This window comes from Balaenoptera ricei, chromosome 9 (genome assembly GCF_028023285.1).
Source record: "Balaenoptera ricei isolate mBalRic1 chromosome 9, mBalRic1.hap2, whole genome shotgun sequence".
Taxonomy (NCBI): domain Eukaryota; kingdom Metazoa; phylum Chordata; class Mammalia; order Artiodactyla; family Balaenopteridae; genus Balaenoptera; species Balaenoptera ricei.
This window is the reverse complement of record NC_082647.1, coordinates 32,727,960-32,755,704: the sequence shown is the minus strand read 5'-3', so window position 1 is coordinate 32,755,704 and position 27,745 is coordinate 32,727,960. Positions and strand designations below refer to the sequence as shown.

The 27,745-nt window shown below is 39.3% G+C and overlaps 1 protein-coding gene and 1 pseudogene across 5 annotated transcripts in view; both read right to left on the bottom strand.

Annotated features, from left to right (window-relative positions):
- CTTNBP2 (cortactin binding protein 2) overlaps positions 1-27,745 on the bottom strand; it is a 161,602-nt gene that overhangs the window by 17,784 nt on the left and 116,073 nt on the right. For all 5 annotated transcript variants that reach the window (XM_059933528.1, XM_059933529.1, XM_059933532.1 and 2 more), the window contains 2 exons: positions 8,860-8,946; positions 8,683-8,782 (listed from right to left, as the gene is read on the bottom strand). In XM_059933528.1, coding sequence (XP_059789511.1) covers positions 8,683-8,782; positions 8,860-8,946 — 187 coding nt within the window. The remainder of the gene's footprint in view (positions 1-8,682; positions 8,783-8,859; positions 8,947-27,745) is intronic.
- LOC132371433 (hypoxanthine-guanine phosphoribosyltransferase-like) lies at positions 10,161-10,858 on the bottom strand (annotated as a pseudogene).

Sequence of the window (27,745 nt, the reverse complement as noted above, 5' to 3'; positions counted from 1 at the left end):
GTGATTTTGTCAAGTATTCCACTTTTCACAAACACTTATGATAGTACATTATACTCTATTCCACCTCCTAGTTACTATAGACACAAATACATTTTCACTTTCAAAAGAAGTCCCTGTAAATGAATCTCTTCTGAGATTGAAATAGCTCTTCTGGATGCTATAAAGCTTTAAAAACTAGAAGACAGGAAACAAAGCCAGCCACCTCTCCACTGAGTTGTATTTGTTGGGGCTATTACACTAGTGTCTGGCGTGTGCTGCGTCCCCTTCCACAGAGCTATTTAGTAAAGAGTGCTACAGTTCTATGCTTCTCAGGTTCAAGTGTTATTTCAAAAATATGTTTGTTATGAAGTATGATAAACCTAGTTTTTTAAAACAACAATGATAAACTAACAAATCTTTTATACCCAGTGATTTAAAAAAACAAAACAAAACCCAGCAACAACAACAAAACCAGACCAGGCTGGTCTATGTATCTGCTTTTCTGTAACTAAGGACTGAAGGTCTCCAGTTTTGCCTTGATTTGTGTTAAGTGTATGTCTAGTTCCAGCTAGAACGTGTCTGCAGGAACATGTAATTGCATCTCAACAAATGTTTTCCAGTGCCCCCTTGCTGTACATACAATGCTAAGCACTACGGCATGCTGGAGGTGACTGATTCCAACTGGGGGGATGTGGCATTTTAAACTGGACCCGTTACACGGAATGGCATCTTGACAGATCAGAAGAAGGCTTTCTAGGTTTAAGAAATGGCATAGGCAGAAGAATGGAGGCCAGGCAGAGCTCAGTCCTAGAAGGGACCAGGGCTTCAAACCAAGGTGAGACTAGTTGCAAGAGTGGCATGACAGACAGCTCAAAGCTGATACATGTGTCTAGTCAGCACAGGCTGGGAGCTTGGGTACAGAGCCACATCAGTGGAATGGAAGCCAGGAGCCCCATCTGTGGGCAGTAGGGCAGCAGGCTGTGTCCTCACTCTGGGCTACACATTACAGTCACCAGGGATCCAACCCCAGAGGTTGTGATGTAGTTGGTCAGTGCTGGGCCTGGGGCATTGGCATTTTATGTGCAGCCAGGGTAAGACTTGCTGATATGAAGTCTCAGAACCCAGCCACAAATGAAAAGTGGAAGGCCCAGGATGTCATGTCAGAAGGGAGTAACTACCAGCTCTGGGGATCAGTGGAAGTCTTTAAGGAGGGGATAAACAGGATTTGACTCCTGCTTTGAGATCTCACTCTGGTGTGAGGAATTGGCAGGAGAGCGAAGAAACAAGAAGACACATCTACGGGCTCTTACTGCTGAGGTGGGGACAAGAGGTAACAGGAGGCTCATCCAGGGCCCAGGCACAGAACAAAAGGCCAGTCTGAGATGGAGTGAGCAAAGCTCAGTGGCTGATGTCTTGAGAGAGGGGCGGAGAGGGAATAGCAGAGACGACTCAGAAGTTCCCACCGGAGAAGAGGCCATGCAGTGAATGGAGACGGAGAGCACATGAGCAGGAGCACACTTGAGGCAGGGGAGGTGGTGACGGGTTATGCTTCAGGCCTGGGTGATGAGTGAGGCATCGCTCTTGAGATGCCCGGCAGGCGCTGGGACGAAAGGATGGAGGCAGCAAGGGAGGATTCAGGCTGGAAATAAACGAGTTTATAGGATTGCAGGAGGTCTCTTGGAAAGAGACACAAACTCATTCTCCTGAGTCCACAAGCAAGGACTGTATTGTCAGTGACTTAATTAATCCTACATTTAATGGACAGCTTGTGCCCTAGACAAAAGGGGTGTGGGGTGCTGTTCATAACAGTTGGGTTGGGTTTCCACCTCATCTTTGTTCATCTTGGTCTCTTCTGAGGCACCAATCAAGGGTCAAACAGACTGGGTTTTTTTGGTGAAAAGCTTTGTCTTCAACGCTGCTGGCCTCATATGTTCAGTTTTTTCAGTAACATCTGCTTCTCCATCTGACCACTTAAGTTCAACATCCTAAAGCAAGTTGGTCCAAATGTAAATTTCATTTTAGTTGTGAAATAGCACGTCTAGTTCAAGTTATTTAACATGGTTTCAATTCTAAAATATTAACCAACCGTAGAAACAGAAACTCATTACACCTTTGGGTTTGAAGGATTATTCAGCCTCTGATCAGGGTTCGTGGAGACATAAGATGGCCTCTCACCCCATGTTATAGCTGGAGATTCCTTTCGGCCTATTGTTGGAAAGTCAGCCATTTGGATTCCCTTTGCCCCATGCTAATTCAAAGCCCTATTTCTGAAACTAATCTACCCTTATTTTTCCCTGCTTCCAGCTTTATAGGTATGTCAGCTCTGCCCCTCTCCAGAGGTTAGTAATCTTAACCAGACACCCGCTTGGCTAGGCTCAGGGCCATAGTCCAGTTTTGCATACCCTTGTATTAAAAGTTCTGGATAGCTAGTTCTAGAGCAAGACTCATTGGCTTAAAAATAATGAACATATCACATTTATAGTTAAATCCAAACTCCTTTATGTCTAAGGTGACCCCAAGTCCATAATCTCCTCTTTGGGGATGGAAGCAGCCCATCTTTTACATTGTCCACTTAAAACAAGGCTCTGCAGGGATGACGCTCTGAGTCCAGATGAGAAGCAAGGGACAGACCTCCAAAGAGCCTCCAGTAACGCAGGGTCCAAGGAGGAAACTCATTTATGTAGACGTCAATTACATATTATTACAGTAATTCTATCTTTATTACTTCTGAAGTAGAAAGTCCTCTCAGGAATCCTAAGTATTATTTTAAAATACCAATCTAGTGTTTAATTTTTTTTTTTTTTTTTTTACTACCACTGTCACATGTAATTTTAAAAAGTATCTGTCTTGCTAACCTAACTCAATACCTTATACTGAGGAGAAATATGACCCAATTCTAATACACGTTCAGACCCTCCTTACCAAATAATGGAGCCATGTGATGTGATGGTCTCTCTCAAAAGTCAATATGAGAAGGAAGATGTTATTTTAAAATAAACACAAAATACCCATTGCTTGCATAAGTGCTACGCCATTCTTTTTGAACTGATCTTCTGTTCTACATTCTTTTCTTCACTGGCACCATTTTAGTCTCCATATAAGTTTTCGATTCTTGAAGCTGATTATTTAAAAAAAAATCTGCTACTCTTCCTTCTTGTATTTTTTCACTCATACACTTCTTTTATTCATTCTCTGTGTCTCTTTTCACTGGCTTTCTTCTACAGAGTTGTAGAAAGGAACATATAAGGTAATGTATGTGCTACGCCCACTGGAAGATGAAAGTTCAACATTCTAACCTCCCGCTGAATGTAAGTAGTTTAAATCTCTTTTTTTTTTTTTTTTTTGAGAAAATAAAGTTAGAAACCAGGAATAAGTTTAGAACACCTTATGAATCAGTATATTCCTCACTTGGTAGTCATATGATTTGATCAGTTTACTTTCTTCGTAAAAAAAAAAAAAAAGCAAGACAGTAGCTGATACATAATTCCTGTCCTCTAATTATTCTAAAAGCTTAAGTGGAACAGCCTAGAAACTCCTTTTCTCTGATCCAGATCTCAGCCTTCTCTACATTCTGTCCTTTTCCATCACCCTTTGACCAAAAGAAAATTCCCTGCTAGGGGCTTTCTGCACTACAAAAGAAGTGACACCACACCATCCCTAGATCCTTCCCTCTGGCTCACTTGTGATTCCCTGGCACTGCTCAGAAGCTTCTGGTGTCCCTATCTACTCAAAGTGTACGTTCTCCGTTCTCCATGATCTCTTCATTGGCCACCAGTCAGCAGCAGTGGGGCCTACTGCTATGAAAATGATGGTGACGGTGGATGGAGTTTTAGAAGATGAGGATGGACAGCAGCAAGGGAAAGGTCCAAAGCCAGACGGTAATGTTCCTGACATAACATTCAGAGACCTTCAGCGTTTATTCTGGAGCCACTGGAGTATAACAGCAGGAAATTGTCATGAGCAGTTTTTTATTCTAGGGTGAGCCCTCTGGAAACCTGCAGAGGGCTTGGGAAGGAGCGAGAGCAGAGGAAATAAGAAGGATTAGTGATGAGGCCCCCATAGGCCCTTGAACAAGAAATGATAGGTGGTAGGGGGACTGGAGAGCAGGAGGTGGAGATGAGATATAGGAAGCAGATTCAAAAGAACTCAGGACTGACCAGACATGGGGAATAAGCCAAATGAGGGATCTATGATAAGCTCCACTTGCTAACTTGGGTAACTGCACTCAAGGTCTTAGCAGGTGAATCTTGTGTTTATGTCTTACTTTTGTTATTAAAAAAAGAAAGAGGGATTTCACACATATAAATTACTGAGCCAAATACAGAATAAAAATCCTTTAATATTTGGAGATGCTACACTATTTCTTACATAAGAGAGTAGAGTGGAGATTTTTTGGCCTCAGTCTGTCATTTGAAAACTTCCTTTTTCAAATCCAATTCACTCTATTTTTATGCCCTATCATCAACTACTGTCTCAACAACTTCTGCACTCTCTAATCTTACTTCTTCCTACCTCCACTGTAAGCAAGTTCTTCCACTTGCTGACAACTAAATATGATTAACATTCCCTTTTTCTTTGTGCATGTTACTTCTTGTATCAGGTTCATCCACTCATTCAACAAGTAATTATTGGCAATCAGTGTACAAGGTGAAATGGAAGAATAAGCTACATTACTAGCCTTCAAGGAGCTCATAACGTGTGTGGGCCAACACAAAAGCCCAAATGATACCCTCACCGCCTTGAACTATAGTTAGGTGGGGCACAGAGGTAAACAAAGCCTACTGCTGTTCATTAGAGGTAGCTGGCATACCTGGAGGGATCAGACAAGCCTTCATTTGGGGGTGTCCTCAGAGTATTTAAACAGGGGCTTCCATGTCTGTTTTAACCAGTCCTGTACAACACAGTACTTTACATAGTACCTGCCATGCAGTAGTTATGGGGGGGGGGGCAGTTTGTGTGCTTATTCTAGGTGAAATTTTAGAGTAATTCTAGATGAAAGCTGCAGCATAAACAAAGACATAGAGAGTGGGAAAGCAAAGGACATGTGAGGAAGAAAGACTGTATTCTGCTGGAGCTTAGATACCTATTTTTAAAAAGGGTCAGATATTCCAAAGAAGATATACAAATGACCAACAGGTACAGGAAAACAGGTTCAACATCACTAACGATCAGCAAAATGCAAATCAAAACCACAATGAAATATCACTTCATAACTGTTAGAATGGCTATCATCAATAAGAGTTAACAAATGTTGGTGGGAATGTGTAGGAAAGGGAACCCTTTCACAATGTTGGTGGGAATATAAATTGGTGCAGCCACTAAGAAAAACAGTATGGAGGGTCCTCAAAAAACAAAAAATAGAACTACCATATGATCCAGCAATCCCACTTCTGGGTATATATCCCAAGCAAATGAAATCAGGATCTTAAAGAGATTATCCCCACACCTGTGTTCATTGCAACATAATTCACAAGAGCCAAAATACGGAAACAATCTAACTATCCATCAAGAGATGAATGGATAAAGAAAATGTGGCATACATATACAATGTAATGTCATTCAGCCATGAGAAAAAAGGAAATCCTGCCATTTGCAACAACATGGATGGACCTTGAGGGCATTATGTTAAGTGAGATAAGTCAGACAGAGAAGGACAAATACTGCGTGATATCACTTTTATGTAGAATCTAAAAAGGCCAAACTGATGAAACAGAGTAGAATGGTGGTTGTCAGGGGCTGGAGGGTGAGGGAAATGAGATGTCATTCACAGGGTACAAACTTTCAGCTGTAAGTCGAATAAGTTTCAGCGGTTAATACTGTATCTATTGTATACTTGAAAGTTGCTAAGAGTAAATATTAAATGTTCTCACTGTAAGAAAGGAATGGTAATTATGTGACGTGATGGAGATGTTAGCTAATGCTACAGTGGTAATCATTTTGCAATATAGAAGTGTATCAAATCAACGAATTGTATACCTTGAACTTACTCTATGTTGTATCTCAATTATATCTCAAAAAATTAAATTAAATTCAATTAAATTAAAAAGGGTCCGATAAGCAAATTAAGTGGATCAATGTCCTAGAATGGAAGACCCTGAATGGGACTGACGTAGTTCAGTGGGTGACTGGGGCATATGGGAGTCAAGAATCACAGAGCGCTTTTAATCAGGGCTCTGGTGGTCTGTGAAGGATGTTCAGGGAGCGCAAGAGGTAGGCAGAGCAGCCACTTACAGGAAAGTAGACAAAATATAGTAAAAGGAGGCATAAAGTGGGATGGTACCAATGGGGATGGATGAAAAAGGCACACTGAGATCCATTTGGCAGGACATGACCATGGACTGGCTGTGGGACAGGAGTGAGGGGTCCATGACTCAGAGGACCTGGGGGTTCTAGATGGTCCTAACATGGCTTAAAAATTAAGACAGTTGAAAACATTGAAACATTGAAAGAACAACCTCCCAAATGTTCACTTAAAAACCAGGATGTCTGGCTTCTTCTTCCAAGTCACAGGACCGCACGTCACTGAGTCTACACTCAGCTGCTCGCAGCTGGGAGCTGCTGCCCTCATGGCGACGGAGAGAGGCTTCCCCTCCTCCAGCCCCAACCAGCCTGCTTCACCCCTTAAGGTGGCTTTTTGGCACCCGTGGGCGTTTAGGTTTTCAAGTCTGCCAGGGAGACCTGAGTTCCAAGTGTGGGGTGCCAAGAGACTCACCAAACTGAGAAATTAGGAAGAAGAGTTCTTTCTAAGAAGATGCTCCCCAAGGATTCAGAAATGCTGAGTTGGTCACCTTCGCATCCTTCTTGACCTAATTCACTGTTCTCAGATTTTTTTTTTCTAGCTCTCTAAGTTTAGAGCAGAATTCAGTCTAATTGCTAATCTACTCTGATAGGGTGAGAGCACAATATTTTAACTTCTTACTTTGAAATGAAGCAAGACTGAACGTAGAAAACCATAGGGGGCTTTTGTTATAAAACTAAGGGGAGAAAAAAAAATTTTGGCAGGTGAGTTTTTGAGGAGCAGCGGTGGGCAGTGAGTCGGGTCAGGCTGAGGAGCCGGAATGCCTAGTTTGAGTCCTACTCTGCTGCGTCCTCACTGCAGGGTACTTAACCTCTTGTCTCAAAGGTTTATAAATCAGGGTGTTTACAGAGTCAAAGCTTAATAAACATTAGCTATTGTTAGTATCATCATCAGAGAAAACAGCTTTTCTCTGTAGCTTACTCTCACTAGTTTCTGGCCAAAGACTGGCCTGAGTACTAGAGCAACATTCAGATTCTGGTGGGATTTTCTTGTCCCCAAAATGTGCTTCTAGGCTTGTGGATTCCTCAGTTCCCCTCTAAATCTGCCTCCTAAGTTTATTTCTTGACTTAGGAACTCCTGGTAATTTCCCTCTTCCTCAACCTGGTCACCAGCTGTCCCAGCCACAAGGTATCTCCCTTGATCACAGCTCCAGAGATAAGAATCACCCCTCTCCCTAAAAAAGAGACCTGAATTCACATTTCAACTCACCCTTCACCCAGCTCACAGCTCCCTCCTTCACCCGCTCCCCAGGGTCCCGGTGGTTTGGAGCCTCTGGAGACCAGAGGTTGGTCCATTTCAGTTTTATTTCACTAGTCATGCTATATACTATGCAGAATTACACTAACTCCACCTGTGCTGAAGCTTGGGGTGTTATGCTCTGGAGCCTAAGATAGAAAATTTATGAAAACTTTATATTAGTAAACATGTTTAATCACGGTTCTGCCACTACGTAGTTGTGGTAAGTTACTGAAACTATCTATGCCTGTTTCCTCACCTTTGAAATGGAGATAATACCAACTTGCATAGGGCTGTTGTGGAGATTAAATGAGTTAATTAATGCATGTCATGTGTTTAGCAAGGTGCCAGTCAATGGCATACTAAGAATGACGTGGAGAAAGCAGTGCACCCCAGGTGCAGCAATAGGGGTGCTTTCGCTGTACAGAATCTATGAATAATAATAATATTTACTAAAAACCTATCTCCTGGGGCTTCCCTGGTGGCGCAGTGGTTGGGAGTCTGCCTGCCAGTGCAGGGGACGCGGGTTCGAGCCCTGGTCTGGGAAGATCCCACATGCCGCGGAGCAACTAGGCCCGTGAGCCACAACTACTGAGCCTGCGCGTCTGGAGCCTGTGCTCCGCAACAAGAGAGGCCGCGATAATGAGAGGCCCGCGCACCGCGATGAAGAGTGGCCCCCGCTCGCCGCAACTAGAGAAAGCCCTCGCACAGAAATGAAGACCCAACACAGCCATAAATAAATAAATAAATAAATAAATAAATAAATAATTTAAAAAAAAAACAAAAAAAACAAAAACCTATCTCCTTATTATCACTGTGCAATTTTTAACTGCACCAATAACGCAATGCTTAGTTCTGCTAAGGTGGACTGCTCCCACCACCCCCTCCCTTGGTATCCTCTAGTGCCAGTTACGTAGTATGCTCCCAACAGATAATTTATAAACAAAAGAAGAAAAATATAGGATGTGCAATAGATGCAATGGTATGTACATGAAAATAATTTTTTGCAAGTGCTCACCTGGGTTCCCAGTTTTCATCCCGCAGCTGCTCCATAACTGAAAAGTCAACTTAAATTTATCCCCAAGCAACAACATTTATTTCCGTATAACGGCTTACTTGAAGGGCATGCCTTTCGGTTATCACAATTCAGTTTGCTGAGATGGTCTTACCGCTACTGATGAACAGATCTACTAGCTGGTCCTTGGAGAAACCAGTATCCACTTCAGCTCTCACTATTTCACAGGGGACTCCTGCAGCCATTTGTCTGTGCTGTGATAAGAGAGTGATTAGTTCTATACGCTTTTGTGTTTTCAAAGAAAAGGAGAGGGTACGTGAGTGACCCCTACCTTCATGCAGAGTGCAAGCTGATGGGCTATGTAGTCTTGCAAGCTTCCTTCTGGGCCGTGGAAAATGACATTATGATATTGCTCGACCTATTAACAAAACAAGAAGAAACCTTAGGTAAAAATGCTATGAAGGGAAAAAAGTGGTACACAAGTGTAGAATTTCCTTTCTGATTGTCACCAGCCTTTCAAAAGATTAAAAATATTATTTTAGGGGTTAGCTTCATTCATTGGGCATGTGAAGTCTTTCATTTTAAGGTGAAACACTGGCAAACATATTATTTATATAGTATTTTACATTTTATATAGTACTTACATATTTATAGCAAGAGATGGCATTGTTTTAAAGAGCATACTCCTTCCCCCTCCATTTTCTACACTGAGGTTCAGTATATTAGCTGGGAACACAATTCCTAGCATGTTTTTGTCCCTTGCAGATGTTCCATAATTTTTTTCTTTATTATCCCTTACAGATGCTCTTTAATTTGAATTTTCCCAATGCATATTTTACTTTTCAGAGGTTAAAATAGCAATGAATGTTTTTCAGGAAATTTTGGAAAATACAAAGAAAAATAAAGAAGCAGAATAGAAATCACTGAAGCAACCACTGTAAATATTTTTATGTTTCTTTCCAGCTTTTTTCTCTGCATAGTTGATGTGTGTGTATTTGGTTTTTTTTTTTTTCTTTTAAAGAGACAGCCTTTATTTTAAGGATTTTTACATTGAAGACTTCAAAAAGTGGTAGGTTTTTAGAACTTATTGACCTGTATTTAAAAGGAACTGTTGACAAAGATTCGCCAGAAATAATCTGAACAAGCGGGAAAATACAGTTAATACTTCTGAAACCTACTAAAATAACTCCAGGACATATGGTTTATCCGACATAACGATACCTCTAAATGGTGTCACTGATATGAAACTGACTGCTTCTTTTCTAAACACACAGTGGTATAATTAACAATATTCAATCACTTCTGTTTTTTCCTGAATATATAAAAATTAAAATACCAATTAAAAAACTAATATATTTTTCTCTTTCAATGTTTCTTACAGATACAATTTCAATATTTTCATTCAATAGTGGTGTGGTTTAAGAGATTTTTCATTCACAAGTCAAACAACAATCTACCCAAAGGGAACTGATAGTCTATAGGCTCATAGTGCAAATAAAGAGTTCGGGAATGCAGCAACTGACCTTTCTAAAATACAAAACGGATGAAATTCTTAGAAGATACATGTAACGAGCTCTACTAAGCAGCTGGCCACAGAACTAGAACATCTGATAATTTTCCTGGTGATTCACTGGGACTCCAGATGTTTCCAAACTCAACTTGAACCCTCATCTTAGGCTTTGTATTTTGCTTTTCCAGTTTCGCTAATGACACAAACATGATTCAAATCCTTGAAGTAGTCATTATAGTCAAGGGCATATCCTACAACAAACTTGTCTGGAATTTCAAATCCAACAAAGTCTGGTCTATATGCAACACTCTGAGGGGTCCTTTTAACAGGCAAGCTTGTAACCTTGAGCATCTTTGGATTATTCTGCTTGACCAAGGAAAGCGAGGTTTGCATTGTTTTGCCAGTGTCAATTATATCTTCAACAATCAAGACATTCTTTCCAGTTAAAGTTGAGAGATCATCTCCACCAATTACTTTTATGTCACCTGTTGACTGGTCATTACAGTAGCTCTTCAGTCTAATAAAATCTACAGTCATAGGTACAGATCTGTCACTATTTCTCTTCAGTGCTTTGACGTAATCCAGCAGGTCAGCAAAGAATTTATAGCCCCCCTTGAGCACACAGAGGGCCACGATGTGATGGCCTCCCATCTCCTTCATCACATCTCAAGCCAGCCGTTCAGTCCTGTCCATAATTAGTCCATGAGGAATAAACACCTTTTCCAGATCCTCAGCATAAATGATTAGGTATACAACATACATCTAGGTCATAACCTGGTTCATCATCATTAATCACGACGCGAGGGCTGCGGGTTGCCATAACGGAGCCGGCTGGCGCACAGGCTGAGGGCAGTCTGGGGAGGAGAAGCCGGCGGGGCCGAACACGAGGCGGCGCCGCGCAGGAAAGCAGAGTGGTCCGCCCGAGCGCTCTTCGCCGCCGCCGCTCAAAGCCCAGGCGCCTGTATTTGGTTTTTAAGAAGGATACAGGGGTGTAATCTTCTTACAGCTATTGTATATCAGAGGATATCTTTGTGTTGACTTTTTGCATAACAGACATCTTCATGAGTATTCAATTCTTGTATCAACTATGTGATCCCATTCTTCTGGAAGCACTGAATTCCAGAAATCTAGGTAGAGACTGACTGATACTTTTACTTTGTGAAAATGAAAATCTCTTGCCTGGAAGCCTATAGGGTTTTAAAAAAATCTTTATCCTCATGTATAAGGATATCTCGCCTAAGAACATGTGGAGATGTAGTGGGTGCTGGGACAGAAAGCCATGCCCTTTTATGTATGTCAAGGGCTGTGACGTTTGGAGTAAAATGTGGAGGGGAGGTCAGCCTCCCACCTCCATGATCCCAGGGCTGAGTTCCCACTCCCAGCCCACATGCTGGGGAGAAGGTTTCTTCTTGGAAAGGTCTTGCAGAAAAGCACCTGTGCAGGTGTAGCACCTACCTAACGAGTACAGTTGACGAAGCTCATATATGAGGATTGAGCCACCCATACTTAGAGAAGTGTTAGACACAACAGGGTCTGTTCCCTCTTTATAATTTGGAATGGGACAATGTAAGAACATGTATATCTTTGTCCTGTTGTTTCTCTGCTGTGCTCTGATGGGTTTGTCCCTTTTACATAACAGGGGAAGGGCACATCCTTGAGGGTAGCCGGAGTAGACTTCTACGAAGACAGTGACTATGCCCCTGGCTCCTTACAGGAAAAGGCAGGTTCTGAGATATGAAAGGAAGGCTTGAGGGAAAGCCCTTAGCATGGAAGGAAGAGGGAACTGCTTCCTTACCTGGGGACTTTAAGACCTGAGCTTTGGCCGCCCAGGAGACTATGACATAAACTTAGAGGAACTCCTAGAAAGTGGAAGAAAACTAGTCTTGACCACTGGGTGTCTGAAAATGAGCTAAGGAGGGAAGTGATTCTTAAAGGGGTCCCTTGATGTTGCACTTGGGACTGGGTTTTAGGCTCTGAAAGACAACTTATCTGGTAGCCACCAGTGATTTTCTCTGAGTTTAAATATTATTCCACCATTGCTAAGCCTTCAATGAAAAAGGTAAGAGCTGGATTCACACTGGGGGTAGGGCAGCAACACGGAGAGTCATGGCTGGAAGACACATGACAGTGGCTGTAGCTGCCTGAGGAACGTCAGGATCCTAAAGCCACAGGATGAACTCAGCAGTGGCTGGTCTGGGCTGTTTTCCGTGGTACTGAGAATCTGTGAGCCAAGCAACGGTAGAGATGCCGGCCAGGACCAAGACTGGGACACGGCCTCTTCCAGAGACATGGGAGAGATAGTATCCTAAAAAGTTCAGTTGAGGTTCTACTTCTTAGACAGTGAGGCCATAGAGCCATAAGACTTCAGGGCTAAGTTATTATTAAAGAAGAATTATTAAAGAATAATATGTTCTCATTTGTACCTATGTGATGGGGAAGCTTGGGGATACACAGATTATACTTTTCATTAAAAAATGTTGCCCAGATTTATCTAGTTAGGGCCTCTTTCTCCCAATTTTAAATGCAATATGGTAAATCCTTTTGATATGCACAAACTTTTTTTGGCTTGGGAAATTTTTCTTCCGTTATGTTTTTGTTAATTTCTCCTCTTCTAGTTCTAATTCTAAGGAACACCTACAAGGCTTAAGTTCCCTTGCTGTTCTCTGTAAGGACATCTGTCCCCTTATCTCTTCATTTCTCTCTCTCTGTCCTTCTCTTCTGCATTCTGGGAGTGAACTCCTCACGTTAGTCTTTCATAACCCTGAATGGAACATTCATTTACCATCTCACTTTTGCTCTCTATGATCTTAAGGACAATTTTAATGATGCCATTGCATTTTTAGTTGTTCTTATAGTTCCTTGCTTCATCCGTCTCCTTTCCAACACTCTTCCTTTTAAGCTTAGCCTGCACTCTATCATGGCTTTCTTGCCCTGCTTTCATAGTCTATCTCCTTGCATTCTCTAGAGAATGAACATAATTTTCCAAACTTCTTTGCTCTTTAAGTTATTTTTAACCTGTGTTCTTCTGAGTTTTCAGAAGGATAACTCTGTTCTGTTCTGCAGTATTCTTCCATAGGTATAATGTTAACTTGCCATTGGTATTCATATCCTTTGAAACCACAGGAAGAATTCTGCAGTAAAGCAGGATGCGTGGACCATCACTGATTTTACTCGCTGTCCACTGATTTTCCAGCTGAATTCCTGCCTTAGGTCACTGGACAAATGGCGGGCTGGTGTCTATAATTTCTAGTTAAACTCCAGGATCCAGCACTGGCTGCAGTGGACGGAACTCCCGCTGTCCGCCTTGGTGGACAAATGCATGAGATGAACTGCAGTACCGGAAGCAGGATGCTCTGGTACCCGTCCCACCGAGAGTGCTGATATAATATACTTCCTGGATGCAGCACGGTCTCACCAAAGCCCGCCGACTTCCTGCTCAGGGATTTCTTGGATCCAAACTCTGAATGGCTGTGGAAGGACCTGTGTTGACAGGGGGTTGAGGATAATATCATGGTGCAGCAAAAAGCAGAGGCAGTAAAGGATACATGCCCAATTTTCTAACTGCTGTAAATCTTGCTTCTTTGAATCATTGGTAAGATGGTAAGAGAAAGATAAAAGTGTTTTCCTACTAAATCTCAGGTAGGCCTCAAATAAAGTAAACCCAACACTCTCTTGCCCCTAAAGTTAGTGAAATTTTTTTCTAGATTCTTGACAAAGGAAGACCTCAGTTCTAGTTTTCTGTTATTGTGAAGTTTTATCACTTTTAAAAAGTACTTTAGTGGGAACTTGTGTGTTAGGTACTTGCCAGGTACAATTTTAAACCAGAAATCTTGAGCTCTCCAAATTAATCCCAAACTGCCATGACTTACAGTGTAGAAATTCTCTCACAAGGAATGGATTGTTTCACACCAGTGGAACAGGATACAGCTTTTCAAGATTTACTGAATATTCCAGCCCTGAGATTTTCAACTAGCATTGCTATTTAGTCCTGTCTCACTTTTGAAAACACGAGTGCTCTTTATAGCCATCGTGTCAAACTGCCTACATTTTCTTAAGATTGATTTTGAAATCATATAACAGCAAGAGACCCAACTTCATAGATAAGCTGTCTTCAATTCCAACACCTCATTTTTTCTCAGATTGTCGGTTCTCAGGAAAGACAGGAATTTTAAACATTCCATTTAAAATTTCATTGAAAGGCCATTCACTAGCAGTAAGCATGTCTGTTCACACACTCTATTATCCTTTCTGGAATAAGGTAAAATATAAATAAATGTATTCAATAAGTAAATCACGGTAAAAGACTTCCCGATCATTCAGACATTCTAATGCATGCATCCTATTAGTAGGTTTCTCCTCATTTCAGGCATTATCAATTTTTTGTTAATGGTATTTTGTTCTACCTCATCAAATGATACAGTTGTGTTGGTTACCATTTAAGATCTGAACAAAAAATTAATTATGGAAGCCTTTTGCTCTACTGAGACTGGTGCAAACATGCAAAGCTATGCCAGGAAAACATATTTATCTGTTCTAGTGCTACCATATTATTTCTCCAAATAGCAAGATCTGAGGTATAATAAATATACATGCTCCATGCCTCCAGCAGAGGGCTCTAAAGATAGACAGGTAGGTAGGTATTATAGATGGACAGACAGGAAGGCAGACAGATTTTTGGGGGGGAGGAGGAGGTAAATATTTGAATTCTGTTGAAAGGAGATCTATTTTTTGAAAAACAAATTCAACTTCTAAAATGTGAATTGTAGTCACCAGAATTATCTTCTAAGTGCATGCTTACAGTGTGACATTTCTGCTCATTAGGAAACAGACACTGGGCTTTTTTATCACAGTTGGTACCAATCCCTTTTATTCTTGTGTCCTCACAGCCTATTCAGGAAGCTCTTATCACAAGTCAATTAGTGCTTTGTGAGGCAAATGAATTCTGGATTAAATGGAAACAATGACCTCCACAAAATCCCATCCATCCCTTTATTTTTTTCCCTCCACAGTGTTTTTCTGCAGAAAGGAGTTTAGCAGAGGAGCTATAGTCTCCACTAGGGTCAATGTAGCACCTGCAATGTGTTTTCAGACTTGTGGCATTATTTTAAAGCAATAAACTTCAACTTTTGTTTGGAGTTTCACTTGTCAGAGTCTGAGGAAAAGCTTCTACTACCCTGAGACGGTTTTAGGCCAAGTTGTGTTGAGATGCTGAACTCAAAAAAGAATGAAAAATAAAAGGTCTTTACCAAGCTAATAAAATTGGAATGGTTATAGAATAAAGGGACATGCTTTATAGCTAAGATGTTCATTCCAACCTCTTCTGGGACTTAATTTTTAAAGAACTGATTTATATATGACTTTAGAGCCACATACAATACAGTTACTGTCAACTTATTCATGTAAAATCCCCCCAAACAATATTGGCACATCCAGCATCAGGGATACACAAAACCAGAGTCTTTCATGTTAGGGGTTTTAGGCATTTGCTGAGGTCCCTCTTTATAGAATAGGTGTAAGAGAATAATGGAATTCAAGAGAAATTAAGTTCACACACAGAGGGACACCCATACTATATGCTTTTTAAAATTAGCTTAGTGAAACCATAAAAGCCAAGATCAGACTTGGTTACTAACTTCAAATAAAGATAGGCCCTCACTTATTAACAGAGAAGTAGTAACTTTGGTGTTATAACTATTTAAAAAGTAAAACTATAAGATATAATTCTTGGATATAATTTCCCCCTTGTCACCTCACCTCTGGCACTCATGAACTCTTCCTGCTCCAGACCTCCTCTGGGCTGACACTTGCCCTACTGGCCAGAATCTTCTTGCACTGTAGCCAGGGAAGCCAAGGATCCACTGGTGTTGGAATCACCTCTTCCTCATAACAGGGAACTGGCTTCCTTCTTCCACTAGGACCTTTCCCACCATTGCCCCTCCATGCTCTGAATAAGGTCAGGCTAAACTGGGTCATTTGCTAAAGGGGTTGATAAGCTTTTGTGGGCCGTCTTAGATACGCAACCATCATTTACAACATTACTTCTATGGGAACATAGCAAACTTATTTTGGGAATGTAAGAAGCTAAGTAGAATCTCCTAGTGATGATTCTTCATGATGAGCATTGCACATATTTGAGTGGACAGCCAATATACTTCTCAAGAATTCTGTCCATGGGGATTCAGAGTTCTACATTTAATAATAGGGCTCGAGGGACCTTCCAGATGGAGGAGGAGTAAGACTTGGAGATCACCTTCCTCCCCACAAATACATCAGAAATACATCTACATGTGGAACAACTCCTACAGGACATCTACTGAATGCTGGCAGAAGACCTCAGACTTCCCAAAAGGCAAGAAACTGCCCATGTACCTGGCCGTGTGGCTGACAGGGTCTTGGTGATCCAGCTGGGTGTCAGGCCTGAGCCTCTGAGTTGGGAGAGCCAAGTTCAGGATATTGGTCCACCAGAGACCTCCCAGATACACGTAATATCAAACGGTGAAAGCTCTCCCAGAGATCTCCGTCAAAATGCTAAGACCCAGCTCCACTGAACGACCAGCAACCTACAGTGCTGGACACCCTACGCCAAACAACTAGCAAGACAGGAACACAACCCCACCCATTAGCAGAGAGGCTGGCTAAAAACATAGTAAGGTCACAGACACCCCAAAACACACCACCGGATGCGGTCCTGCCCACCAGAAAGACAAGATCCAGCCTCATCCACCAGAACACAGGCATTAGTCCCCTCCACCAGGAAACCTACAAAACCCACTGAACCAACCTTAGCCACTGGGGGCAGACACCAAAATCAATGGGAACTACGAACCTGCAGCCTGCGAAAAGGAGCCCCAAACACAGTAAGTTAAGCAAAATTAGAAGACACAGAAATATGCAGCAGATGAAAGAGCAAGGTAAAAACCCACCAGACCAAACAAATGAAGAGGAAATAGGCAGTCTACCTGAAAAAGAATTCAGAATAATGATAGTAAACATGATCCAAAATCTTGAAAATAGAATGCAGAAAATACAAGAAACGTTTAAAAAGGACCTAGAAGAACTAAAGAGCAAACAAATAATGATGAACAACACAATAAATGAAACTAAAAATTCTCTAGAAGGAATCAATAGCAGAATAACTGAGGCAGAAGAAAGGATAAGTGACCTGGAAGATAAAATAGTAGAAATAACTACCACAGCGCAGAATAAAAAAAAGAAGGAAAAGAATTGAGGACAGTCTTAGAGACCTCTGGGACAACATTAAACACATCAACATTCAAATTATAGGGGTCCCAGAAGAAGAAGAGGAAAAGAAAGGGACTGAGAAAATATTTGAAGAGATTATAGTTGAAAACTTCCCTAATATGGGAAAGGAAAGAGTCAATCAAGTCCAGGAAGCGCAGAGTCCCATACAGGATAAATACAAGGAGAAATATGCCAACACACATGTTAATCAAACTATCAAAAATTAAATAAAAAGAAAAACTATTAAGAGCAGCAAGGGAAAAGCAACAAATAACATACAAGGGAATCCCCATAAGGTTAACAGCAGATCTCTGCAAGCCAGAAGGAAGGGGCAGGACATATTTAAAGTGATGAAAGGGAAAAACCTACAACCAAGATTACTCTACCAGGCAAGGATCTCATTCAGATTCGATGGAGAAATTAAAACTTTTACAGACAATCAAAAGCTAAGAGAATTCAGCACCACCAAACCAGCTTTACAAAAAATGCTAAAGGAACTTCTTTAGGCAGGAAACACAAGAGAAGGAAAAGACCTACAGTAACAAACCCAAAACAATTAAGAAAATGGTAATAGGAACATACATATCGATAATTACCTTAAATGTAAATGGATTAAATGCTCCAACCAAAAGACATACACTGGCTGAATGGATACAAAAACAAGACCCGTATATATGCTGTCTACAAGAGACCCACTTCAGACCTAGGGACACATACAGACTGAAAGTGAGGGGATGGAAACAGATATTCGGGGCAAATAGAAATAAAAAAAAACCTGGAGAAGCAATTCTCATATCAGACAAAATAGACTTTAAAACAAAGACTATTACAAGAGACAAAGAAGGAAACTACATAATGATCAAGGGATCAAACCAAGAAGAATATATAATATTGTAAATATTTATGCACCCAACACAGGAGCACCTCAATACATAAGGCAAATGCTGACAGCCATAAAAGGGGGAAGTCAACAGTAACACAGTCACAGTAGGGGACTTTAACACCCCACTATCACCAATGGACAGATCAGCCAAAATGAAAATAAATAAGGAAAAACAAGCTTTAAATGATACATTAAACAAGATGGACTTAATTGGGATTTATAGGACATTCTATACAAAAACAACAGAATACACTTTCTTCTCAAGGGCTCATGGAACATTCTCCAGGATAGATCATACCTTGGGTCACAAATAAAACCTTGGTAAATTTAAGAAAACTGAAATCGTATCAAGTATCCTTTCCGACCACAACACTATGAGACTAGATATCAATTACAGGAAAAAATCTGTAAAAAATACAAACACACGGAGGCTAAACAATACACTACTGAATAACCAAGAGATCACTGAAGACATCAGAGGAAATCAAAAAATACCTGGAAACAAATGACAATGAAAACGTGACGACCCAAAACCTATGGGATGCAGCAAAAGCAGTTCTAGGAGGGAAGTTTATAGCAATACAATCCTACCTTAACAAACAAGAAACATCTCAAATAAACAACCTAACCTTACACCTAAAGCAATTAGAGAAAGAAGAACAAAAAAACCCCTAAGTTAGCAGAAGGAAGGAAATCATAAAGATCAGATCAGAAATAAATGAAAAAGAAATGAAGGAAATGATAGCAAAGATCAATAAAACTAAAAGCTGCTTCTTTGAGAGGATAAACAAACTTGATAAACCACTAGCCAGACTCATCAAGAAATAAATGGAGAAGACTCAAATAAACAGAATTAGAAATGAAAAAGGAGAAGTAACAACTGACACTGCAGAAATACAAAGAATCATGAGGGATTACTACAAGCGACTATATGCCAATAAAATGGACAACCTGGAAGAAATGGATAAATTCTTAGGAAAGCACAACCTTCCGAGACTGAACCAGGAAGAAACAGAAAACATGAAGAGACCAATCACAAGCACTGAAATTGAAACTGTGATTAAAAATCTTCCAACAAACAAAAGCCCAGGACCAGATGGCTTCACAGGCGAATTCTATCAAACATTTAGAGAAGAGCTAACACCTATCCTTCTCAAACTCTTCCAAAATATAGCAAAGGGAGGAACACTCCCGAACTCATTCTACGAGGCCATAATAACCCTGATACCAAAAGCAGACAAAGATGCCACAAAAAAAGAAAACTACAGGCCAATATCACTGATGAACACAGATGCAAAAGTGCTCAACAAGATACTAGCAAACAACAGTTACAGAAAGATAGAGAAGATGAAAAGGCAGAGGGCTATGTACCAGATGAAGGAACAAGAAAAAACCCCAGAAAAACAACTAAATGAAGTGGAGATAGGCAACCTTCCAGAAAAAGAATTCAGAATAATGATAGTGAAGATGATCCAGGACCTTGGAATAAGAATGGAGGCAAAGATTGAGAAGATGCAAGAAATGATTAACAAAGACCTAGAAGAATTAAAGAACAAACAAACAGAGATGACCAATACAATAACTGAAATGAAAACTACACTAGAAGGAATCAATAGCAGAATAACTGAGGCAGAAGAACGGATAAGTGACCTGGAAGACAGAATGATGGAATTCACTGCTGCGGAACAGACTAAAGAAAAAAGAATGAAAAGAAATGAAGACAGCCTAAGAGACCTCTGGGACAACATTAAACGCAACAACATTCGCATTATAGGGGTCCCAGAAGGAGAAGAGAGAGAGAAAGGACCAGAGAAAATATTTGAAGAGATTATAGTCGAAAACTTCCCTAACATGGGAAAGGAAATAGCCACCCAAGTCCAGGAAGCGCAGAGAGTCCCATACAGGATAAACCCAAGGAGAAACACGCCGAGACACATAGTAATCAAAGTGGCAAAAATTAAAGACAAAGAAAAATTATTGAAAGCAGCAAGGGAAAAACGACAAATAACATACAAGGGAACTCCCATAAGGTTAACAGCTGATTTCTCAGCAGAAACTCTGCAAGCCAGAAGGGAGTGGCATGATATACTTAAAGTGATGAAAGGGAAGAACCTACAACCAAGATTACTCTACCTGGCAAGGATCTCATTTAGATTTGATGGAGAAATCAAAAGCTTTACAGACAAGCAAAAGCTAAGAGAATTCAGCACCACCAAACCAGCTCTACAACAAATGCTAAAGGAACTTCTCTAAGTGGGAAACACAAGAGAAGAAAAGGACCTACAAAAACAAACCCAAAACAATTAAGAAAATGGTCATAGGAACATACATATCGATTATTACCTTAAACGTGAATGGATTAAATGCCCCAACCAAAAGACATAGACTGGCTGAATGGATACAAAAACAAGACCCATATATATGCTGTCTACAAGAGACCCACTTTAGACCTAGGGACACATACAGACTGAAAGTGAGGGGATGGAAAAAGATATTCCATGCAAATGGAAATCAAAAGAAAGCTGGAGTAGCTATACTCATATCAGATAAAATAGACTTTAAAATAAAGAATGTTACAAGAGACAAGGAAGGACACTACATAATGATCCAGGGATCAATCCAAGAAGAAGATATAACAATTATAAATATATATGCACCCAACATAGGAGCACCTCAATACATAAGGCAACTGCTAACAGCTATAAAAGAGGAAATCGACAGTAACACAATAATAGTGGGGGACTTTAACACCTCACTTACACCAATGGACAGATCATCCAAAATGAAAATAAATAAGGAAACAGAAGCTTTAAATGACACAATAGACCAGATAGATTTAATTGATATATATCGGACATTCCATCCAAAAACAGCAGATTACACGTTCTTCTCAAGTGCGCACGGAACATTCTCCAAGATAGATCACATCTTGGGTCACAAATCAAGCCTCAGTAAATTTAAGAAAATTGAAATCATATCAAGCATCTTATCTGACCACAACGCTATGAGATTAGAAATGAATTACAGGGAAAAAAACGTAAAAAGGACAAACACATGGAGGCTAAACAATACGTTACTAAATAACCAAGAGATCACTGAAGAAATCAAAGAGGAAATCAAAAAATACCTAGAGACAAATGACAATGAAAACACGACGACCCAAAACCTATGGGATGCAGCAAAAGCAGTTCTAAGAGGGAAGTTTATAGCTATACAAGCCTACCTCAAGAAACAAGAAAAAGCTCAAGTAAACAATCTAACCTTACACTTAAAGAAACTAGAGAAAGAAGAACAAACAAAACCCAAAGTTAGCAGAAGGAAAGAAATCATAAAGATCAGAGCAGAAATAAATGAAATAGAAACAAAGAAAACAATAGCAAAGATCAATAAAACTAAAAGTTGGTTCTTTGAGAAGATAAACAAAATTGATAAGCCATTAGCCAGACTCATCAAGAAAAAGAGGGAGAGGACTCAAATCAATAAAATCAGAAATGAAAAAGGAGAAGTTACAACAGACACTGCAGAAATACAAAGCATCCTAAGAGACTACTACAAGCAACTTTATGCCAATAAAATGGACAACCTGGAAGAAATGGACAAATTCTCAGAAAGGTATAACCTTCCAAGACTGAACCAGGAAGAAATAGAAAATATGAACAGACCAATCACAACTAATGAAATTGAAACTGTGATTAAAAATCTTCCAACAAACAAAAGTCCAGGACCAGATGGCTTCACAGGTGAATTCTATCAAACATTTAGAGAAGACCTAACACCCATCCTTCTCAAACTCTTCCAAAAAATTGCAGAGGAAGGAACACTCCCAAACTCATTCTATGAGGCCACCATCACCCTGATACCAAAACCAGACAAAGACACTACAAAAAAAGAAAATTACAGACCAATATCACTGATGAATATAGATGCAAAAATCCTCAACAAAATACTAGCAAACAGGATCCAACAACACATTAAAAGGATCATACACCACGATCAAGTGGGATTTATCCCAGGGATGCAAGGATTCTTCAATATACGCAAATCAATCAATGTGATACACCATATTAACAAATTGAAGAATAAAAACCATATGATCATCTCAATAGATGCAGAAAAAGCTTTTGACAAAATTCAACACCCATTTCTGATAAAAACTCTCCAGAAAGTGGGCATAGAGGGAACCTACCTCAACATAATAAAGGCCATATATGACAAACCCACAGCAAACATCATTCTCAATGGTGAAAAACTGAAAGCATTTCCTCTAAGATCAGGAACGAGACAAGGATGTCCACTCTCACCACTATTATTCAACATAGTTTTGGAAGTCCTAGCCACGGCAATCAGAGAAGAAAAAGAAATAAAAGGAATACAAATTGGAAAAGAAGAAGTAAAACTGTCACTGTTTGCAGATGACATGATACTATACATAGAGAATCCTAAAACTGCCACCAGAAAACTGCTAGAGCTAATTAATGAATATGGTAAAGTTGCAGGATACAAAATTAATGCACAGAAATCTCTTGCATTCCTATACACTAATGATGAAAAATCTGAAAGAGAAATTATGGAAACACTCCCATTTACCATTGCAACAAAAAGAATAAAATACCTAGGAATAAACCTACCTAGGGAGACAAAAGACCTGTATGCAGAAAACTATAAGACACTGATGAAAGAAATTAAAGATGATACCAACAGATGGAGAGATAGACCATGTTCTTGGATTGGAAGAATCAACATTGTGAAAATGAGTATACTACCCAAAGCAATCTACAGATTCAATGCAATCCCTATCAAATTACCAATGGCATTTTTTACGGAGCTAGAACAAATCATGTTAAAATTTGTATGGAGACACAAAAGACCCCGAATAGCCAAAGCAGTCTTGAGGCAAAAAAATGGAGCTGGAGGAATCAGACTCCCTGACTTCAGACTATACTACAAAGCTACAGTAATTAAGACAATATGGTACTGGCACAAAAACAGAAACATAGATCAATGGAACAAGATAGAAAGCCCAGACATTAACCCACGCACCTATGGTCAACTAATCTATGACAAAGGAGGCAAAGATATACAATGGAGAAAAGACAGTCTCTTCAATAAGTGGTGCTGGGAAAACTGGACAGCTACATGTAAAAGAATGAAATTAGAATACTCCCTAACACCATACACAAAAATAAACTCAAAATGGATTAGAGACCTAAATATAAGACTGGACACTATAAAACTCTTAGAGGAAAACATAGGAAGAACACTCTTTGACATAAATCACAGCAAGATCTTTTTTGATCCACCTCCTAGAGTAATGGAAATAAAAACAAAAATAAACAAGTGGGACCTAATGAAACTTCAAAGCTTTTGCACAGCAAAGGAAACCATAAACAAGACGAAAAGACAACCCTCAGAATGGGAGAAAATATTTGCAAATGAATCAACGGACAAAGGATTAATCTCCAAAATATATAAACAGCTCATTCAGCTCAATATCAAAGAAACAAACACCCCAATCCAAAAATGGGCAGAAGACCTAAATAGACATTTCTCCAAAGACATACAGACGGCCACAAAGCACATGAAAAGATGCTCAACATCACTAATTATTAGAGAAATGCAAATCAAAACTACAATGAGGTATCACCTCACTCCTGTTAGAATGGGCATCATCAGAAAATCTACAAACAACAAATGCTGGAGAGGGTGTGGAGAAAAGGGAACCCTCTTGCACTGTTGGTGGGAATGTAAATTGATACAGCCACTATGGAGAACAATATGGAGGTTCCTTAAAAAACTAAAAATAGAATTACCATATGACCCAGCAATCCCACTACTGGGCATATACCCAGAGAAAACCGTAATTCAAAAAGACACATGCACCCGAATGTTCATTGCAGCACTATTTACAATAGCCAGGTCATGGAAGCAACCTAAATGCCCATCGACAGACGAATGGATAAAGAAGATGTGGTACATATATACAATGGAATATTACTCAGCCATAAAAAGGAACGAAATTGAGTCATTTGTTGAGACGTGGATGGATCTAGAGACTGTCATACAGAGTGAAGTAAGTCAGAAAGAGAAAAACAAATATCGTATATTAATGCATGTATGCGGAACCTAGAAAAATGGTACAGATGAGCCAGTTTGCAGGGCAGAAGTTGAGACACAGATGTAGAGAATGGACATATGGACACCAAGGGGGGAAAACTGCGGTGGGGTGGGGATGGTGGTGTGCTGAATTGGGCGATTGGGATTGACATGTATACACTGATGTGTATAAAACTGATGCCTAATAAGAACCTGCAGTATAAAAAAACAAACAAAACAACTAATACTAAACTTTCATTGGGTTATTTGTATGGAAGAAACATGTTAATATAAATGTTTCAGACATTACATGAAATTTCTAAAAATCTTATATTTGTATTTGTATGGAAATATGTATGGAAATATGTTAATATAAATGTTTCAGACATTACATGAAATTTCTAAAAATCATATTTGTATTTGTATGGAAATATGTATGGAAATATGTTAATATAAATGTTTCAGACATTACATGAAATTTCTAAAAATCTTATATTTGTACTTGTATGGAAATATGTATGGAAATATGTTAATATAAATGTTTCAGACATTACATGAAATTTCTAAAAATCTTATATGTTCTGGTATAATGTTATAAGTAATAATCCTAGTTATTACTTTAAAATGTATATCTCAGAAATAACTAATTTTCTTGTCAACTGCATTATTATGAACTGTCATCAAATCTTTAACCGTGGTCATTTTTAAGTCTTTTGTCATTTACAGACAGTTCTGGGTGTACTCTGATGATTTTGCAAATATGTTCCTATAAAAGGGTTTCATCTTCAAGAAATACATGGAAAAGACTCTGACAAGTACAGGTTTCTGGTAACGGACTGTACTGCTGAACTGAATGAATAAGCATTTTCAGAACTCTAATGAAAAACTGATGAACTCATGAAAGTGCTAACAAAAGATCAAGATGAAAAAAAAAATTAATTACATGGGACTGAGTGAACTGATGAGGATGAGTATAATTTTTGTGACTTTCTGTCTGAATTTAAAAAAAAAAAAAAAAAAAAAATTCCACAAGGACTCAGAGGCAAAGAATATACAAATCAATTTTCACTGCAAAGTAAAGGAGCTGTTACAGTGGAGGATTACTGGACTGAATGTCAATACTATGACATAGTATGAGTGTGTTTCATGTTTGGTAATTGCAATCATTGTTGCTTTTGTTGTGGTCATCCATGTACAATGCTTGGTGTCAGTCGATTTATCTCTTGTAAAAATAAAATACAGTGTGTGTGTGTGAAAAAAAAAAAAAAAAAAAAGATACTAGCAAACAGAATCCAACAGCACACCAAAAGGATCATACACCATGATCAAGTGAGGTTTATCCCAGAGATGCATGGATTCTTCAATATCTGCAAATCAATCAATGTGATACACCGTATTAACAAACTGAAAGAGAAAAATCATATGATCATCTCAATAGATGCAGAAAAAGCTTTTGACATAATTCAACACCCATTTATGATAAAAACCCTCTAGAAAGTAGGCATAGAGGGAACTTACCTCAACAAATAAGGCCATATATGACAAACCCACAGCCAACATTGTTCTCAAGGGTGAAAAACTGAAACCATTTGCTCTAAGGTCAGGAACAAGACGAGGTTGTCCACTCTCACCACTATTATTCAACATAGTTTTGGAAGTTTTAGCCACAGCAAGCAGAGAAGAAAAAGAAATAACAGGAATCCAAATTGCAAAAGAAGTGAAACTGTCACTGTTTGCAGATGACATGATACTATACATAGAGATTCCTAAAGATGCCACCAGAAAACTACTAGAGCTAATCAATGAATTTGGTAAAGTAGCACGATACAAAATTAATGCCCAGAAATCTCTTGCATTCCTATATACTAATGATGAAAAATCTGAAAGTGAAGTTAAGAAAACACTCTCATTTACCATTGCAACAAAAAGAATAAAATACCTAGGAATAAACCTACCTAGGGAGACAAAAGACCTGTATGCAGAAAACTATAGGACACTGATGAAAGAAATTAAAGATGATATAAACAGATGGAGAGATATACCATGTTCTTGGAATGGAAGAATCAACATTGTGAAAATGATTATACTACCCAAAGCAATCTACATATTCAGTGCAATCCCTATCAAACTACCAATGGCATTTTTCACAGAACTAGAACAAAAAATTTCACAATTTGTATGGAGACACAAAAGAGCCTGAAGTGCCAAAGCAATCTTGAGAAAGAAAAATGGAGCTGGAGGAATCAGGCTCCCAGACTTCAGACTATACTACAAAGCTACAGTAATCAAGACACTATGGTACTGGCGCAAAAACAGAAATATAGATCAATGGAATAGGATAGAAAGCCCAGAGGTAAACCCATGCACATATGGTCACCTTATCTTTGATAAAGGCACTAAGAATATACAGTGGAGAACGACAGCCTTTTCAATAAGTGGTGCTGGGAAAACTGGACAGCTACATGTAAAAGAATGAAATTAGAACACTCCCTAACACCATACACAAAAATACACTCAAAATGGATTAAAAACCTAAATGTAAGGCCAGAGACTATAAAAGTCTTAGAGGAAAACATAGGCAGAACACTCTATGACATAAATCACAGCAAGATCCTTTTGGACCCACCTCCTAGAGAAATGGAAATAAAAACAAGAACAAACAAATGGGACCTAATGAAACTTCAAAGCTTTTGCACAGCAAAGGAAACCATAAACAAGACAAAAAGACAGCCCTCAGACTGGGAGAATATATTTGCAAATGAAGCAACTGACAAAGGATTAATCTCCAAAATTTACAAGCAGCTCATGCAGCTCAATATCAAAAAAGCAAACAACCCAATCCAAAATTGGGCAGAAGACCTAAATAGACATTCTCCAAAGAAGATATACAGATTGCCAACAAACACATGAAAGAATGTTCAACATCACTAATCATTAGAGAAATGCAAATCAAAACTACAGTGAGGTCTTACACATCACACCAGTCAGAATGGCCATCATCAAAAAATCTACAAACAATAAATGCTGGAGAGGGTGTGGAGAAAGAGGAACCCTCTTGCACTGTTGGTGGGAATGTAAATTGATACAGCCACTATGGAGGACTGTATGGAGGTTCCTTAAAAAACTAAAAATAGAACTACCACATGATCCAGCAATCCCACTACTGGACACATACGCTGAGAAAACCATAATTCAAAAAGTCATGTACCACAATGTTCACTGCAGCTCTATTTACAATAGCCAGGACATGGAAGCAACCTAAGTGTCCATCGACAGATGAATAGTTAAAGATGTGGCACATGTACACAACGGAATATTACTCAGCCATAAAAAGAAATGAAATTGAGTTATTTGTAGTGAGGTGGATAGACCTAGAGTCTGTTATACAGAGTGAAGAAAGTCAGAAAGAGAAAAACAAATACCGTATGCTAACACATATATATGCAATCTTAAAAAAAGAAAAAAAAATGGTTCTGAGGAACCTATGGG